At 45.5% G+C, this 17845-nt stretch overlaps 8 protein-coding genes across 8 annotated transcripts; 4 read left to right on the forward strand and 4 right to left on the reverse strand.

Moving 5' to 3' along the window:
- Positions 1–125: 125 nt before the first annotated feature.
- K441DRAFT_656733 (uncharacterized protein) lies at positions 126–1550 on the reverse strand (the record flags this gene model as incomplete). Its single annotated transcript, XM_067648049.1, has 5 exons — positions 126–846; positions 903–1042; positions 1093–1351; positions 1402–1412; positions 1468–1550. The coding sequence occupies 5 exons, from the start codon at positions 1545–1547 to the stop codon at positions 491–493; spliced, it is 846 nt and encodes a 281-aa protein (XP_067506237.1). The 3' UTR covers positions 126–490.
- A 436-nt stretch (positions 1551–1986) lies between these two features.
- On the forward strand, positions 1987–2586 carry K441DRAFT_656735 (uncharacterized protein). Its single transcript, XM_067648050.1, has one exon. The coding sequence runs from the start codon at positions 2073–2075 to the stop codon at positions 2391–2393; it is 321 nt and encodes a 106-aa protein (XP_067506238.1). The 5' UTR covers positions 1987–2072; the 3' UTR covers positions 2394–2586.
- Positions 2587–2634: 48 nt separating this feature from the next.
- Positions 2635–3352, reverse strand: K441DRAFT_39435 (uncharacterized protein). Its single transcript, XM_067641492.1, has 3 exons — positions 3049–3352; positions 2823–2992; positions 2635–2778 (listed from the first exon to the last, which is right to left on the reverse strand). Exons 1-2 carry the CDS (start codon positions 3288–3290, stop codon positions 2920–2922), a joined length of 315 nt encoding a protein of 104 aa, XP_067506239.1. The 5' UTR covers positions 3291–3352; the 3' UTR covers positions 2635–2778; positions 2823–2919.
- Positions 3353–3487: 135 nt separating this feature from the next.
- K441DRAFT_39499 (uncharacterized protein) lies at positions 3488–5318 on the forward strand. Its single transcript, XM_067641493.1, has one exon. It carries the CDS (start codon positions 3554–3556, stop codon positions 4877–4879), a length of 1326 nt encoding a protein of 441 aa, XP_067506240.1. The 5' UTR covers positions 3488–3553; the 3' UTR covers positions 4880–5318.
- A 742-nt stretch (positions 5319–6060) lies between these two features.
- Positions 6061–7873, forward strand: K441DRAFT_713474 (ankyrin; the record flags this gene model as incomplete). Its single annotated transcript, XM_067653942.1, has 5 exons — positions 6061–6504; positions 6568–6668; positions 6717–6759; positions 6814–7315; positions 7704–7873. Exons 1-5 carry the CDS (start codon positions 6310–6312, stop codon positions 7871–7873), a joined length of 1011 nt encoding a protein of 336 aa, XP_067506241.1. The 5' UTR covers positions 6061–6309.
- Positions 7874–8121: 248 nt separating this feature from the next.
- On the reverse strand, positions 8122–10061 carry K441DRAFT_550792 (cytochrome P450 monooxygenase-like protein; the record flags this gene model as incomplete). Its single annotated transcript, XM_067643063.1, has 8 exons — positions 8122–8209; positions 8263–8337; positions 8391–8545; positions 8601–9038; positions 9113–9412; positions 9466–9675; positions 9727–9755; positions 9836–10061. The coding sequence occupies 8 exons, from the start codon at positions 10059–10061 to the stop codon at positions 8122–8124; spliced, it is 1521 nt and encodes a 506-aa protein (XP_067506242.1).
- Positions 10062–11694: 1633 nt separating this feature from the next.
- On the reverse strand, positions 11695–13428 carry K441DRAFT_656739 (uncharacterized protein). Its single transcript, XM_067648051.1, has one exon. The coding sequence runs from the start codon at positions 12987–12989 to the stop codon at positions 12063–12065; it is 927 nt and encodes a 308-aa protein (XP_067506243.1). The 5' UTR covers positions 12990–13428; the 3' UTR covers positions 11695–12062.
- A 251-nt stretch (positions 13429–13679) lies between these two features.
- On the forward strand, positions 13680–15449 carry K441DRAFT_685815 (4-coumarate-CoA ligase-like protein; the record flags this gene model as incomplete). Its single annotated transcript, XM_067651927.1, has 3 exons — positions 13680–13779; positions 13835–14470; positions 14524–15449. 3 exons carry the CDS (start codon positions 13680–13682, stop codon positions 15447–15449), a joined length of 1662 nt encoding a protein of 553 aa, XP_067506244.1.
- Positions 15450–17845: the final 2396 nt, after the last annotated feature.

Genomic DNA, 17845 nt, shown 5'->3' on the forward strand with positions numbered 1-17845 from the left:
TGCGGCTTGAAGAGGCGATTTGTCCTGATTGGTTAGTTAGCGAGAAGTATAAGTGCCAAGACAGACATATGCTAGGATCTTGCCGAACTGCGAGCTGATAACTACAACTTCTTTAATGCCCATCCCGGCAATCGCATATATTTAATGGTACTTGAATATCAATCTTGATTAATTGGATAAAATTCTATCTGAGTTCATATCTGCATCTAGCCAGTTCAACGTTAACATCATACTTCCGCCGGACTTTAGCTCATCACACAACGCTCAATCTCTAAATAGCTAAAATCACCAAATGCTCACGAAACGTGCTTGAGTGCGGCTCAAATATGCAGCCCAAACGCCATGTTAATGCTAAAACGGAATGAAAGTATGCTCCGCGCCCTGAACTCGCTAATGTTGATGATCTAGACGAAAGATCATTCCAATTCGAACATTAGAATACTAGAAAAAGATATATACAAATGTAATTACAAGGAGAAGATCCAAGGCCCTAGAAATTCTGTGATGTTGGGACTAGTTCACTCGGTTTTACGACGTCGTTCTGGGAATGGCCGTTTGTGTAGCCATTAGCATGTCCATTCGTGTATCCATTCGTGTAGCCATTTATATGCTCGTTTGTATATCCGTTGGCGGCCCCGTTATGAAGAAATCCACTGCTCGATGTAGCGTTTCCTTGTTCCATCGCCACGTCAATTTCTGTTGCACGGCTCTGGTGATGCTTCGTACGGACAGCAGGCATGAAGTCGATAAAGAAACTTAAGACGTAGAAGAAGAAAATAAGGGCAATGACCCATTCCAGTACAGCGGCCGCATTGTACTTGCCCTGGTTCTGACATACACCAAAAGCTGATAAGACATTAGCAATTACGCCGTGTCCTCTTTATTTTCGCAAAGTCACTTACCAATGGCCATTGCGATTTCGACTAGGATGAAGAAAAGCTTGATCCAGAAGGAGCATCGGAGGATAGAATGCTCGCGGAAATGAATGCCAAGTCGTTGATATTCAGCACAGATGAAGATGGCGGACACAATATACCCAGCGCTGCACGTAGATTAGTTTATCACCCTATCAATGTTAGGTGGAAAGCTTACATGAATAGGACTAAGAAACCGTCGTGTAGGTGGGGATGTCTGAACGTATCGAAAATTGATAGAAGAATTAACCCAGCTGCTCCGGCTATCGCGGCGATGATGGAGAGTAAGGACAAGATTTTCTGCGTTAGAGAAGTATTATGAGCTAGTCTGCCGGTGTGCCGTAGCCACCTCTCGAGAATGAAGGCAAGGTCGAATGAGACAACGGTGACAGCGGACATTGCGATAAACAGAGGTTTGAGTCCCTGAGCTCCAACATCTTTTAACAAGTCAGCCGTAGCCGTCAGGAGTGACAAACCAGTGTCCTACCAGAAATATATCTACGAAGCGTTAATATATCACCAGGAATATTGAAAATGGTATTGCTTCGCTTACGCTATGTTCTGGCTTGGGTTCATAGACGGGTAGTGTGGTGAACCCTCGGTGGTCCAGGTTATTAACATGGCTAGCAGCATGGCTAGCCATATCAAAGATGAGAATATAGGTATTATCCAGTATGATATACCCCACATGATTCGGGCTTGTGTTGTCGAAACGAGGTTCGCGAATAGAAAGGAGCGGTACGACCTCGGCGGATTGTTGCCGGCGTGTTTGGATGAATGTTAAAGAGCCGGCCGACTATCAGAGATAAATCTTAAAAAGGTAGGGTAGATGAGCTTCGTACTAGGAGGGTAATGGAGAGGTGATAAGGGAACAGGCACTACCCAGGGCGTCATAAGGATTGCGTACGCTGGTTTGTTGTGCTATGTTTAAATAACGAGACTTGCTATGATGTCACTACCGCGAGAATGCCGGGTTGGCTCCGGGAACTTCGGCTTCGAGCCTCGGCTCTTCTGATCGCTAATCATGACTCCGCGGCGCTACTAAATCGTAATCCATCAAGAAATTTGTCAATCCGTCTGGTTTGAAGGTGCTTTGGAGACGAAAACACGATATGACGTTTCATCGTAGCCTAGCTATCTTCGAATCTCCAGAAGCCAATGGGGCTGTGGCTGAAGCTCGTCAGCAGTAATACATACGACGCGCAGCCCCGAGCTCCAAGTTCAGCTTCCAACCCGTACCAACATCCACAGCCAAACCTCCATCCCACTGGAGTCGCCTTCGCGACATTCTTACATCCTACCATCATCTCCAGCGACTCATATACAAGCAAGACAGTGACGAAGAGAGGATGGCACCATCTATGCCGGGACAAATCCCTCATTCTGTATACGTTCAATAGCGATTGTCCGAAGATCATCGACCGAGAGGTCAAAGGTATCGTTTGGATTTCTACCAGCGGATATTGCGGACGCAAATAGCTGCCCTAGGGTAATAGTAATGAATTGGGCTGCGGCATTGTGCGGTCTTGGGAGAATGGTCTAGCCACTAATTTCTATGTTTACACCTATTGAACAATTACCTCATTTTGTAGCAGTCTCTCATTCCCGGCTGGATCTAGATCATAAGCTTTAATAAATGCCTTTACCCGGTTACGTGTTACCTTAGTCTACTTAATAAGTAAAATTACTTGAACAAAGCTTGCTCCACCATTAAGCCATAAACCTATATCCTAATGAAGTTTCGGAATAGACTCTAATCATCCAGCCTCAATTACAACGGTTGGAATAACTTAATTGTTTAGAATAATGGCCTGATCCGGTTGCTTGGATGAATTAATATACGGTGGTCTAAAGTTTGTAATAGCTATCCTAAGTCAGTAGGGGTAAAGCTTAATAGAAGATAATAACATTTACTAGTTCCAGAAAATATCCGTAGGAGTCGAGCTTCGGCGGCAGTGATAAACCCAGAAAGAATCATTCTCATTTTTTCGTTTAAAAGCCATAGCTAATGGCAATCATGGATGAAATTTGGTATAATGTTAATATGTAGAGTCTGGGTGTACGAATTATAGCTGACCCTAGTATCATCGGGAACATCAGTAGGAAGTCTTTGAGAACTACAGTGAAAGTTTACCTATGCCCTACCGCCTCCACTTGTCCGTCTCCATCTAGAGAACACGCAACTAAGAATCCGGTTTCTGGGTCAACGCCTTCATAAGTCAAGAGCTGATGCTTCGTGGCTACTGTGATGGCGCGACTAATTTGGTTGAAAAGTTTCTGGGCCGAGAGCTTTTGGTTGTTCTCGGTGTTCCTGCGACTCCTCGTTATGGGGGTCTGCTTCACCTCATTAGATACGGATAAGGAGGAGTCAGACATGCTGGTGAGGTGGTCAAGGCTTGGGGACCACCGACTGCCAGGTTTGTTGCACAGTGCACGAGATGTATTTGTTGAAAAGAAGATCGTCACAAAAGCTACTTACTAGGCATCTGCGGCACGTGATTTTAGCGAGAGGCTATCGTGCAGGCATTATCTCATAAACTAGACGCTCCGTAGTAGATTTTGGTTATGGGGCAGGGGAAGCGCGTATGTCATGACCTGACTAAGGCAACTTTCCCCAGCTTCAACGACTGATACTCCAAATGGCTGAACCAAAGCCAGCAATGAAGTTCTCTCTAGTCTTGGGGGCTAAGAAGAATGCCGGTTCAAAGAAAACGACCGCACCGACGAACCTCAAACGACCCATCTCTGCCTTAAACGACGAGGAAGAAGATAACGCTCCAAAAATTCAAGAGGTTTCTCATTTCGACGCAAACGCTGGAGGCGCAATCGATGTAAATGCGCAGCAAGACAAAGGACCGCTGGTTATTCCAAGGCGGCCCAACAGAGACTGGCGAGAGGAAAGCCGGCGCAAGAGACAGCGCAATACCCTACAAGCAGGGGCACAGCAAGCTCGGGTGAACGGCTCTTCTGCAAATGAGGAGAAGGATGCTGTCAATGGTGGTGGGATAGCCTACGGACTTACTGTGGTAGAGAAGGAGGAGCAACAGGATGAAGATCCTACGGATAAGGGAGAACACAACAGGGCATCATCAGAACCTGCTGCCGCGGAGACGACTCAACCAGCTCCCAAAACTGACGACCAGCTTGCGCTTGAGGCGCTACTAGGGGAGAAGCCCAAGTCGGCCCTCGTTCTACCTGCGGTTGTCACTGAGGAACAAGCATTCAAGCGTGACTATGACAGTGCACCAGACATGGCAACTTTGGAGGAATATGAGGCTGTTCCGGTGGAAGAGTTCGGTGCTGCATTCCTCCGCGGAATGGGTTGGAAAGATGGAGAACAGATTGGGCGGCGGAGGGCTGAACAGACGTCTAAGCCCCGGCTCTTAGAACGGCGTCCTGCTTTACTCGGTATTGGAGCGAAGGAAGAAGCCGCAGTAGGAGTAGAGCTTGGTGAATGGGGCAAGGGCATGAAAGGAAAAAGGAAAGTGGACCAGTCATACAATCCAGTTTTGCTACTTAATAAAGAGACTGGGGAGAAGTTAACAGAGGAAGAGTTGAAGGCTCGAATGGAGCAGCAGAAATTGGTGGAGCAAGAGCGGGCTTCTGAGCGGAAAAGACGGTCACCGGCTCGAGATTCTGACCATCGGTCTTCAGAGAAATCATCACGTCGACACAGATATGACGATGATGACGATGGCCATCGGGGAAGCGATAGACGGACGGACAGAAAAAGCGATAAGGACCGGAGTCGACATTATGACAGCAGGCACAGCTCGTCACGAAAGGATAGAAGCTCTTCTACGGACAGTCGCCGCAAGAGAAAGCGGCAAGATGACTACGACAGTAATAGAGATGACAACAAGAGGCGTCATAGGGATGACCGTTATGATCGTTCGAAGCGCGAAGACCGAGATGGCGAGAAATACGAGGATTCTAGGCGGCGCCGAAGGCAAGAAGTTTATTGATTCAATTCCTATGTTCCTTCATCGGTACATTTGACAGGCTGCAACATTTACTACTACGAAAACGCTCAGGGAGCACGATATTCCCTCAGAACTGCATCATGCCCAAGACAATTCTGCAATGCTACTCATGGCGTTCCACTGAAGTCATGTACCGGCACCCTATTCTTCATTTAATTGGTTAGACTAACCAAATGGCTGGTGCACAACCCCAGCAACTTTATCATTTCCAGCCAAGAGGAGAGCCGGAAGATTCCTTGATTGTTCATGCGGGATGTATATTAAAGATCAAGATTCAGCTGTGTTCGCATATTGTCTCTAAACCATGACAGACCCACTTTCAATCACAGTGCAATAACTATAGGAGGTGCTATCCAAGGAGTTGCAAAGTGTATAAGCAAGCTCCGAGCCTTACGAGAAGCATCAGAAGCTCTCAATGCTTTGAATAATGAGATCCTGAGCTAGCGAGCTCTCATAGATCAGACCAAGGATGCTCTTCGGCAGTAACAGGAATTCCCTCACTACTCTGAATGGTATGCATGAGCTGTAAACTTCAAATGAGCTATGTAAATCCATAGTTGCTTCTACTAATGGATTTATGGATTATTTATCGCTGCTCTGTGTTTTGGATATTTCTACTGACACCTACCATATGGCTTTTTGCAAAGTTCTTTTAATTCACTGAATGGCACCATCACGATTGTCGAAGAAAGACTATCTATATTAGAAGGCATTGTCCGTACTTTAATTCGCCGGACTGACTCTAGCGGTAACCTCGAGGTCAGGAAACTGGCATGGTTGAAGAAGAAAGGTAAGGCAGAAGCTTTGCTTCAGGAATTACAGATATGAAACTTGCTTTAGTTATGGCCATGATTAATATATGTAAGACCCTTTTTATTCTCCCACCTTGCTATTGCACTGGGACCAACCATTCTGAAGAGTCTGCATTTCATTTGCCATATTCCGATCTGACTCTTTTATTTCAGGCAATCCTCCGGTCGAACTCAATCACAATTCGAGGTGTGCATAGAACAGACACAAGCGGAGAATATAAGCCGACAGAAAGGCCACGAAGCAATAGTGGATCCTCCGCCAACTCAGAAAACCACTACGAACCGAATCGGGGATAGAATTTGCGGCAGTAATGTTTACGGACTACCGTTATACTCTACTGCCGTAGCCCGCATTACCGCTGGCATCCAAATACGTCAATCCAACCGTACCGTTTGCTCGCGAAGATGTCAGTGTTCCTGCCATCGACCTGGGCAGTTTCAGTCCCCTCGATCCCTCAGCGACCTAATTGGCAGCCTTTTCGTAGGCTATACTGGCATTCCTTGGCTCGGCTCTTCGTGCAACAATCGGTCTTGCGCTCATCTCTACCTAAATTTTCTATGCGGCTCTGGTGATTCTTACCATCCTGGATTGGGTCTCGAATGATTACAGCAATAATATCTTCCAGCACAAGAAATGAGCCTGCGTTTCACCTTCGAATTTCGGTAGTACGATCGAGATTTGACCCAATATTCTCTCTGGTGATGCGGGGGGACATTGAAGGTATTCAATCAGAATTTTGCAAAGGCTCAGCATCGCCATTTGATGTGGACGAAGCCAGATATAGCCTTGTGTGGGTAAGTGGTGACCACTCATAGCCCATTTATAGAGCGGGAGATTGACTGTTCCTACTATTAAAGTTTGCGCTATCCGCCTTCAATCCCAGGATGTTAGAGACTTGCCACTTCCTGCTCCGCGAGGGAGCCAATCCGCTTGATGAAGAGAGTAGAGATCCCAAGAGGTGAGTGCCGTGTCATAGCTGACTGACTTCGTGCTGATTATGCTATAGGTTATGGACTACCTTTGACTGGATGTTGATCCTTGGCAAGCAGGTTAGTCTATCAACAGCCCTGGGACTTCGCATCATTTTCGACAATTCGGACTAGCTCAAGGACTCGCGCTTTCCCTTACTCCATGAAGCCGTCCTCGAACTTGTAAATGTGGATCTACTAGTCTACCTGGATGCCTCCACTGGAGACATAGACCAGACAGACGCGTACGGGCGAACAGCCCTGGAATGGGCCGTGGCAAGAAACGATGTGGTAGCCGTAAGAGCGCTTCTAGACAAAGGCACAGGCTCCTACTATGGCAGTTGGGCATTTTCGTACTCGATTTCCGGCCTAGTCTCTAACTGGGCCATCAGCGAATCCCTTACCCGGTTCAAACGGGACATTAGAACGTTAAATCCTCGAGATGATACAATTCTAATTGAAGCACGTCAGCATAACAACCCGGAATCTATCCGCGCCTTGCTGAGTCTCGGAGCTGATATCGACGCGCAGAACAACTACGGCTTTACCGCTCTGCATTATGCGGCCTACTGGAATCGCTATGAATGCTTGGCTGTGCTGCTAGAATTTCCTGCAGATTGCTCACTGCAAGCGAACTGTGGGCATAATGTACTATACATTGCGATAACAAATAGCGATATACGCACAGTGGAGATACCGGGCGAAGCGTAAATGCTTTTTAGGTCAGAGATGATTGAACGCCCCAGGTTTACGTTTGAATATGTTGATAGGGGTACTTGAGTGGTCTCTTTCGGCTCGGCGAGGTGCACGTGATAGGTCACGTGACAACGCGCGGGCCACCTTGTAGATATCTTCTCGGGCCATCGAGCCTTAGATTCTTCCTCATAGAGCATCTTATATATTTTCCGCCAGCGTAGTCAGTGGTCTGACAAAACATATTCAGTGGCTCCGGGCCCAACTCCGCGAGAACTCAGTGGGAAGTAAATGGTGGGGAGCGTGGAAGAAACTGCTTAGCCGTTTCGCAGGTGCAGCTGTAAAGGATTTTGGGGCTCTGGAGCCTGAGAAGGGCTGGGATGAGCAGGATAACCAAACCGAGATATCCTACGACAAAGGTGAATATGAAGGGACTTTCGTCGATGCAGTAGAACATATGGAGGCAGTCGAGGTTGAAAGGCACCAGTTTGAAATACTGTAGACGTATGTTCCCGTCAATATCCGCAGTCTAATGGGACCATCCATTTAGTCAACAGAAGTCATAAAATCATCCATTGATGTCCCTCAATTCACCCAAAACACGCCGCCGTTACCTATACCAGAGCACTCATATCATCAGAGACCCTGGATCTAACTCACAACCGGTTAGGTATTATTAGGCCCACCGACTTCCGCCTATTACGCAGCACCTAATCCTAGAAGACTTCTAATGCCAGCGCTCTCGAGAACTTAAGTAGTAACCGGCCTCATGGTTGCTTTGACATGGTCACCGTAGTAGAATGGCAGGAAGCAATCGCGGTACGGCAAACCGTCAGGACTGCATTTGAGGTAACTCAGCAATGCTCAGCAAGATCTCTAGGAATTGCTTACATAGGCTCCGCGAGCTCCATATCAAATTTACGGATGACGTGTGCAAAGGCGAGACGCAGCTCTGCCCAGGCGAGACTAGATGGACTTTAGAACGTTACAGCATCATTACATTACAACGGGAAACTCACTTCATGCCCAAACACATCCTTGGGCCTCTAGAAAAGGCGACCAGCCAATTTTCAAGCCCGGGCTCCTTCAGCCAGCGCTCTGGATGCCACTCATATGGCTCGGAGAAGATTTCAGGATTAAAGTGTACGAAAGTGCTTCCGCACGAAACGATTGTCTAGCTCGGAATTAGCGCCATATTTAACCCTTTATGTTTCCTGAACACGACTTACGCCTCCAGGAACAACAGTTCCGCAGATATTCGCACCTTCCGCAGGTACTACACGGAGCAGACCAGACACCACGCCAGACATCGTCCTGAGCGACTCTCTGATGACCGCATTCAGGTACGGCAACTTCTCAAGATCTCGTAGCTGCGGCGGATTCCGGTCGAGGGCTGGCCAGGCCTCGTGCAGTTCTTTCTTCAGCTTCTTGTATGTCTCGGGTTGCTTCAGCAAATAGTACGTCCCAACCATGAGGGTACCTCCGGTGGTCTCGCCGCCGGCAAACATGAGAGTTTGGCTTTCTTCGTACAAACTTCCTGCACAAGGGACAGTGTGGTTGCGGTAAGCTTCTTCGTCCATAAGCCTGTGATAGATTGTCATTTGGTGGGGAAGGTCTTTGAGATGCTCCGGGTTCTCTGTGAGGTTTTTGATATTGCGGAGAATAAGCTGGGGTTCCCCTTAATTAGAATGATTTCATGCCTCAAGATATCACTGCGGTTAGTTCGCTCGGAAGTACTTACCTCCTGCAGATCCAATAGCCCAGAAGTCTCAGGGCTGATCTTCCTAGACAGATTCGATGGGCATTTCAAGATCATATTCTTGTAGATCTCTGAATGCTTGAAGCGAATAAAGATCGGATTAGACGCATCCATCGCCTCGATGATGGGAGCTTTGAAATCGGGCGCGTTAGTTGCGTCGACTGATTGGCCGAAGCTGAGGTAAGTGATGATATCCATGGTCATGCACCGGTAGGCCCAGAAGAGATCTGAGGACTTTCCTGCTGCGTTTTGTCTTTCGAATGCGGCGCATAGAGCTTTAACCTAGAATATTTAGCTTATAAGCATTCAGTGCATATGGTCTACAGAGCATCTACTTTATCCACAAGCAAATTTTGGGCTTGTTCCACACCCTTTGTAGAGAATAAGCGGTTCAGAACATCCCTTCTTTCCTTAGCTTCCTTGTACGTGATGAACCCGAAAGAGGAGCGGTCTTCGTTGAAGCTTTTGTATAGTCTCCATTCTTTATCCCACCGGTTCTTGTTGTTGTAGATATCGTGGTATGCTTGCGGTTGAGCAAAATGAAGCTATTTCACATAAACCATCTGCCTGTGCAATAGTTCTGTCTCAATACTTACCTCATTGGGCCCGACACGGACAACACTGCCTTGTCAGAAGTCAGCTCGGGGATTGCAGTGACGAACGTTACTTTTTGTCGCGCGAAAATAAATATTATGCAAGGCACACCGTATTTTACATGAAGGCCCTCGAGCACATGGCAGAAAGATTTATTCTGAATGCATTCCACATATGCTTTCCAGAGAATGGTTGCTGCTGCCGCCTTGGGGCCTGGAAATTTAGACAGTGGATGAAAGTAAAGATTGCGGACGACCTGGTAGATGGAAAGGGACACCCAGCCAATCAAAGCAATACCCGCTGCCGTGATGATCGATTGCTGAGTAGGCCAGTCCATGACCGAACTGAGGGTCTCCATGGAGGAACGATTGTCTGATCCCCAAGACAGTTGTACGAAGAAATCCGACCTCACCCTCAAGGTGCAAGTTATGTTGCACGAAGGTGATCTTGGACCGCTTATCAATCCCCGCATCTATTCATTGGATGTCGGGAGGCCAGGCCAGCGGCGAGAGTCGGCGATATTTCTATTCGCTCGGTAAAGTTGTTATGCAGACAGAGTCGTATCCGTATGCAGAGCTGTCGCTTTGCTCACTCGTGAGTCGTATTCTGCAGATAGCCTAATTGGGCGAACTGGTGGTTCCACTATTTGTTATAATTGCTTGTTACGCTGCGCTCGTCAATTTTCGTAGAAGCTTGTCTCAGCATGCTCAGACCACAATGGGAGGCCGGATAAATCCGGCCCGATAGCGCTAAACCAGTTTAGGCCATCTGTCCCGTTGTGGTCTGAGACACTTTGGCCAACGTTTGTAAAGCACGTCGCTATATCCGCATAGCTAATATTACGAATATTCACTTCTTATTCTTATAATAAGTTTAGGCAGCTTAAAAAATCCATCGATTATACACTAAGCTCTAGCAAATCGAATGGTCTATATAAGAAGTCTCCCCGTCTTCCCGTTCCTAACATTAATTTTAAAATAGCTGTAACGCGGCTTGCCAAAGTGTACAATTACGGTTGCAATATCCGCAATAATACGTTAACCTTAACCACCCACTCTCTATCTGCTATATCTATTAAAACCTATTAAGATCTATTTATTATAATATGTTTAAGCCCTTAGGTAGTTTATTATTAAAAGTTTAAGAAGACTGGCTCCTGCTAGACAAGTAGAGCCATTCATAGAGCCGTTGCAGAGCCGTTGCAGAGCCGTTCGTAGAGCCGTTCGTAGAGTCGTTCGTAGAGTCGTTCGTAGAGTCGTTCGTAGAGTCGTTCGTAGAGTCGTTCGTAGAGTCGTTCGTAGAGTCGTTCGTTCGTAGAGTCGTTCGTAGAGTCGTTCGTAGAGTCGTTCGTAGAGTCGTTCGTAGAGTCGTTCGTAGAGTCGTTCGTAGAGTCGTTCGTAAAGCCGTTCGTAAAGCCGTTTGTAAAGATAATGCAGAGCCGTTCGTAGAGACGATGTAGAGCCGTTCGTACGGACGATTGTATGGGCGACTATATATGGGCGATAGTAGAGCTGTGGTAGAGTCGTTGCAGAAGAATTTTCTGTTAAGGGTTTGGGAGCCTACGGTCGCAAAATTAACTCCACGTAATACTTGCGGATATTAACAAAGACCACTTATGCGCTAAATACGCGCGCCTAACATCTCGAATTCGAATTCTAGTTGTATTAGATGCACTAGCACACGGTGCAGATATCCTAGATATCTACCGTTCGATTAAAAGCTTAAGACTGGCTCCTGCTAGACAAAATAGAGGGGTTTCTTCGACGCCTTTTGGATGCACTTATGGCTGGCGGTTGGTTCTAGAAAATCCATCGATTAGAGAGCTGATTAAGGCGATTCTAACGCAGGTATTTACAGGATAATAGACGTGGCGGTTGCTTACATTAATTTCATTAAAGTTAATGGTTTGCCTCATATAAACAGAGCGGCTCAGCTTCTAAAAGCTTGCCAAAGTGGCTCAGACCAAGAAACAGATGGATCGATCGAATAGGTTAGCTTGCGGATATTCGATAATCCGCTTGCGGATATTCATCGGTTTCTTAGTCTGAGCATGCTGAGTCAACGTAGAAGCTTCTAACATGCTGTGCCACGTGCCTATGGGTACAGCCCTATTTGCTTCCCATAGCAATTCTTGAACCTCCAAATCTACTGCCATACGAGGACGTCATACTATACTCTCAGTCTAGCTCATACGGGTGCTCTTTTCCCTAGTAAGAATTGAATGACCAAACTGGTGAGAATTCTTCGCAACTTTCGCAATAGTGTGTATATGGACGAGCTATATGCCTTACGTATATAGCTGGTATCTATCTGTTTTCCAAGGGTATCGGAGTCAAATTTATAACTTACTACCATCTTCGTCGCCCGACTTTCTTCGCTTCGCCAAGTTCCTCGTAGAATCTAGTACAAGATTGATGTGGTTACTGAGTGCTATAATGTCTCCTTCAGCATCCATAACAATAACCTCCAGATCAAACCTTCCGTTCTTAATCTGCTTCGACCGTGCACGAACGAACAGAAACTCAACACCCTCTTCAGGCAGCGGCTTCTTGACATCCAAATTAAGCAATAAAGTGGGATACCAATTGCGGCCCATCTTCTTTTTATTCTTCGACGGCCGCATGTCAAACGGATCATCGCCATCCCGATAGCCTTCCACGACCTGCGGGAACATATCGGCAATATATCCTAAGCTCGTGTTGGTGAACTTTTCTCCGTTGACAAAGCAGAGCCATTCATCTGCTAAACTCCTCATCGCTTGGCCTTTCCGTGGCAGGAACAATTTGACTTTCTGCGACGCTTTTCGAAAATCCGCGAAAGGCATTTGTGGTTCTCGAGCCCAATGCTCATCCTTATCATCCTTTAGCTTGGAGAAATCCACAGGGAGAGTTGGTGGGTGCAACGAGTACCCGGTGCGGAAAGATACACCTTCCTCGGTTTGAAAGTTCGAGTTGGTTATGTAACCCACGACCTCTTCGCGGCCTTCTTGAGACATAGTAACATGCACCACTGAGGTCTGTCGGCCCAACTTTACATCTTTGACAACGAATGTTGCCGGGCCTTCTTGAGTGCGGCGGAGGAACTCAAGATGGAGGGTAATCGTATGCGGCTGGTTCTGCTTGGAGAGAGTGGTTTGGAAGTGGGTGGCTACAACACGAAGGAAGCAACCTGTAACGAAGCCGCCATGAGGAACTATGCATAATGTCAACCAGGAACTCAAAAGCAAGCATCCTAGGATACCGGCCTTTACCAATGCACCAATCATCCGGAAAGTTGGAGGAGTATGTATGAGAGTCAATGATCTGAATCGCAGTAGCCTCGTCCCAGGAAGACATTGATTTTGATTATAAATGAAGTATTAAAGGGACACACCCGGGGACATCAAAACCCACCAAGGCCGTGTATGGAAATACATGGAGGCTGCTTCGGGATTACTTCTGACTAACAATAAAGGCTTCTCCGGGAGCAACAGACCTTCGGGCCGGCGTTTTATCGGAGCAAAGTTTCTCCTCGCTCATCTCATTCTGGGCTGAGTAGTTAGCTAGGTTTTGTTATGCCTTTATGATGGCTTTAGAAACTCTGGTATAGTTCAAATGCTGTGGCTGTGTAAACCTTCAAGAAGCCCTCACTTAAGACAACTTTGTGAATCCCCTCGCACAGTATCCCGTCCTGGAATTTCTCGAATACCATCCAGAACGGTTGTGTTGGGCTCAAGCTTTATCCGCATGAGGAAAATGCCTCGGTATTCCCCGCAGCGCGCCCCGCTGGTTGGCTCCACCCTGCCGTCTTTGGTGTTGATCGCGTTGCCGCATATCCAGGCGGATGACCTATCTTCTGTTCGAAATAGCGGTCATGGTGCAGGTTTCTCACTTTGGCTTCTTTTCTTGCTTACTTTCCGCATTGTCCTTAACATTTTATGCGGATTTCAATACAAATCCAATTCCTACCCCCAATCATGCCTACCGAGTCGAAATATCCATTGATTGATATCCCAAAAACAGATCTGTGGGGCTTCCTGTTCGAAAGGAAGGATAAAGAATATCCCGATGACAAGGGCACGAGACTCCTACATCCTCACATGACAGAGCTCAATTACTGACTACTGAACAGTAATTTACCACGATCCCTACACGAAGCGCTCCTACACCTATGCCCAAGTTAAGAGTACCGCCATCGACTTTGGCAAGGGCCTCAAAGCTCTCTGGGACTGGCAGAAGGGCGACGTCCTAGCTCTTTTCACACCGAACTGCATCGACACTCCAGCGATAACATGGGGATGCCATTGGGCAGGTGGTATTCTGAGTCCTGCAAACCCAGGCTATACAGTCGACGAGCTGGCATTCCAACTCAAGGTTTGCGGCGCCAAAGCTGTGGTGACGCAGCTACCATTCTATGAGACAGCAAAGAAGGCCGCGACCAAGGTCGGGATACAAGAAAATAGAATAATTATTATGGGCGACCAGCGAGATCCGGAAGGCGTGGTCAAGCATTTCACAAGCATCAGGAATATTTCTGGCACGTCGCGATATCGAAGGACTAGGATAAACCCCGAGGAAGATCTGGCTTTCCTCGTCTATTCGTCAGGCACCACAGGACATCCAAAGGGAGTGATGCTAACACACCGGAATATTGTTGCCAATGTTCTTATGTTGAAGGCAGGGGAGAGTGGGAATTTAAGGTGGAATAATGGACCTAATAGAGAGGGAGACAAAATATTAGCTTTCCTACCCTTCTTCCATATTTATGGTAAGGATTGCCTACGAAGTATTCCCAGGAGAGCTAGTTAACTTCAGCTCCAGGTCTCACCTGTCTCGTTCATCAGAGCCTTTACAGCGGGCTCATGATTGTGGTAATGCCGAAATTCGACATCGACGGCTTCTGCAAGATTGTTCAGGACTACAAGATCACCTTTGTATACGTAGTACCACCTGTCGTCCTTCTACTCAGCAAACATCCCACAGTGGGGAAATACGACCTCAGCTCCATCCGAATGATGAATTCTGGGGCCGCTCCTCTGACAAAAGAGCTTGTGGAAGCACTGTGTAAGCGTCTAAAAATTCCCGTTAAGCAAGGGTATGGGCTTTCAGAAACCAGTCCAACAACGCATACTCAGCCTTGGGAAGATTGGAACAAAACCATTGGCGCTGTAGGCACTCTTCTCCCCAATCAAACGGCCAAGTACATGTCTCCAGACGAAAAAGAAGTGCCTGCTGGACAAACGGGTGAGCTCTGGATCAAAGGCCCGAACATTTTCAAAGGTTATTTGAACAATCCGGAAATGACTGCGTATGCTTTGACGCCAGACGGGTACTTCAAAACTGGCGATGTAGGCCACCAGGATGAGAATGGCAACTTCTACATTACAGACCGTGTGAAGGAATTGATCAAGTACAAGGGCTTCCAAGTACCACCAGCAGAACTGGAGGGCATTCTCATAGGGCATCCTAGTGTTAATGATGTCGCTGTCATTGGTATTTACAACAAAGACCAGGCGACAGAGGTTCCTCGTGCTTACATCGTTCCTGCGAATAGTTTTGGTAGAGGAGAAAAGGAAGCTCAAGAGATCATCGAATGGTTGAATCAGAAGGTGGCAAGCCATAAACGGTTAAGAGGAGGTGTGAGGTTCGTGGACGAGATCCCGAAATCCGTGAGTGGTAAGATCCTAAGGAGGATGTTGAAGGTGAAGGCACAGGAAGAGGAACAGGGTCCGAAGGCGAAGTTGTAGAGCACGTCCCAGCAGACGTTAAGATCTAATGTCGACTTAGAGACATGTTACATATATGTATATCAAAATCTCAAGAATTATTGGAACCTTAATATGGCTTTCTTTCATTGACACGCAGCCGTCGATTAGGATATCGCCAAAGGCGGCGGTTCTAGAGCACGAGTCAGGCACGTTACACCGCATTCTCTTCTCCCCGCCGATTTATATATCGCTTTCGACAATGCATCATCGTCCTTCGGGACAAGTACACCACATGGTGCATAAAACGGAAGGCGAAATCCCAATAATAAGACTAGCCAGCAGTTCCCCAGCAGTTTCCTCGGGGTAAAAGGCACTCTTGTTTGACCGAACCTTTTGCCATTTTAGCGGTCGAAAAACTAAAGGGTAAGTTGGTTAAGGCCCTTGCTAAGGTTTAATATTATTTTAATAAAGCATCTTAGGCTCTAAAGGCTTAACTAAATGCTTATACTTAATTATCCTATTTAATAAAAGTTTATAAAAAGGTACGCTCTAAGGAGTTACGTCTAGTTAAGTAAGGTTTCTCTAAGCTTAAGGTTAAGGAGGCTAGAAAGGATTCTAATTAAGAAAAGGCGGAAACAGCTTATATACTAGCAGTAGATCCCCTAAATAATCCGGCTCGTCTATTACCTTTAATTAATCCCTTTATTTTTAGCTCCTTCTTAATATTACCTAACCTACTCTCTTCTAATACTCCTATACCTTTTCTATAGAGTTCTTTAAGTTCTATAGTAGCTTCTAGGTAATCTTATTATAGCTTATCTACTTTAACCTATACTATATTTCGTTATTAATATTCTTATAATTAATAATCTTTAAAACCTGCTATTTATCCTCCTCTTGTCCTTTATATATATCTACTTTATAAACTAGTAGCTCTACGTCTCTAGTATCGCGATATACTATATAGGGTAGGTTTTTATCTTTACTAGTAAGTTAAGTCTATATATAACTTTTAAAATCTTAGCTACGATTTTAAATAGTCCTAGTTTAACATAGTCTAATTTCTTACTTAGTTATTAACTTGTAAATTTTTTATATAATAGCTATACTTTATCCCCCTCCTTTAGATCTAGTCCCTTAAATCTCCTAGCATTACAATATAGGAGGGTACAACTTCTCTTAGATGGGAAAGTAGTAGTGCTATTAGTCTATCTGTTTATTGGTTAGTCAGTATAACAGTTAGTTATAATTAGTTAGTAGAACAGTTAGTAAAAAAGGAAAAAAAGAGTATATTTCTGGTAACTAGTAAGTTTGTAATATATATATAATAAATAGAAGAGGAAAGGAAGCTAAAGGCTCTATAAATATAGGAAAATGCTAAGATAGTAAGCAATATCCAATCTACACCACTATATACCTCCCCTACTAAGAACATTGTCCCCTAATGTTCTATAATATAAAAGAATAGCAAAATAAAAATATAGTAAAAGTAGAATAGATAAAAGAAAGTATATTTTTAAACAAATATAAGTAACTATATCCTTAGCCCTCCTATAGAACTATTTTATAGTGTCCTTCTGTTACTTATAGCTAAGATCTAATCTTCCTACTAGTAGCAACTAGGATAGCAATAAACCAAAAATAATAACGGCAGCAGTAACAGCAGTAATAGTAATAGTGGTATAAATAGTAATAAAAGCAGATAGTTAACGTGGTAAAATAAAATAGAATAGTTAGCTGTCACGGAACCCCACCGCAGGGGCCTCCATAGGAGAGCCCCGTGCTCTCGCGTACACCTCGCGTACAGCTTATGTCAGCTACGCGTAGGTATATCACCTCCTTACGCCCTCGACCCTTACGATCGATCGCGCAACGTCTTGTAGACTCCTCGAATACATACGCTTGTAGCCACTGCCCTCGTCCCATGACATTACGTTGCGCCTTTTTACCACCGACGCTTAGCCTACGACCAATTCTACGTCTCTGCAATACTACAGGCGCTGCTAGAAGCAGCGTATCTACAAATTACCTCACTTTATACTTCTAAGGAACCCATAATAGTAAGACGATATTCCTTACTAGCTACTACAGTCGAAACTCTTTAGTACGATATTTGCTTACAACGATATACTCTATATTACAATCTGCACCCCTTAATCAAATTTTTTTTAGTGTAATATTACAATATACTGACTATTAATAATATCGTTAAGTTTTCTCTACCAAAATCGGTATAGCTAGTATTTTATAGAGCTAATCTAGTGATTCCTTACCGCCAGTTTAGCCATTAATACTCATTACACAATGATCAAATTCCATTAAAATAACCTTTAAATCTTACTCTCTATACTTAATTCTGTCTCTTTAATATGGCAAGAAGCCAAAATCCTAAAAGGCGTCGTTGCTACGGTATTTCTGACTACGAGCGCCAGAAG

Source organism: Cenococcum geophilum, assembly GCF_001692895.1.
Source record: "Cenococcum geophilum 1.58 unplaced genomic scaffold K441scaffold_12, whole genome shotgun sequence".
Lineage (NCBI taxonomy): Eukaryota > Fungi > Ascomycota > Dothideomycetes > Gloniales > Gloniaceae > Cenococcum > Cenococcum geophilum.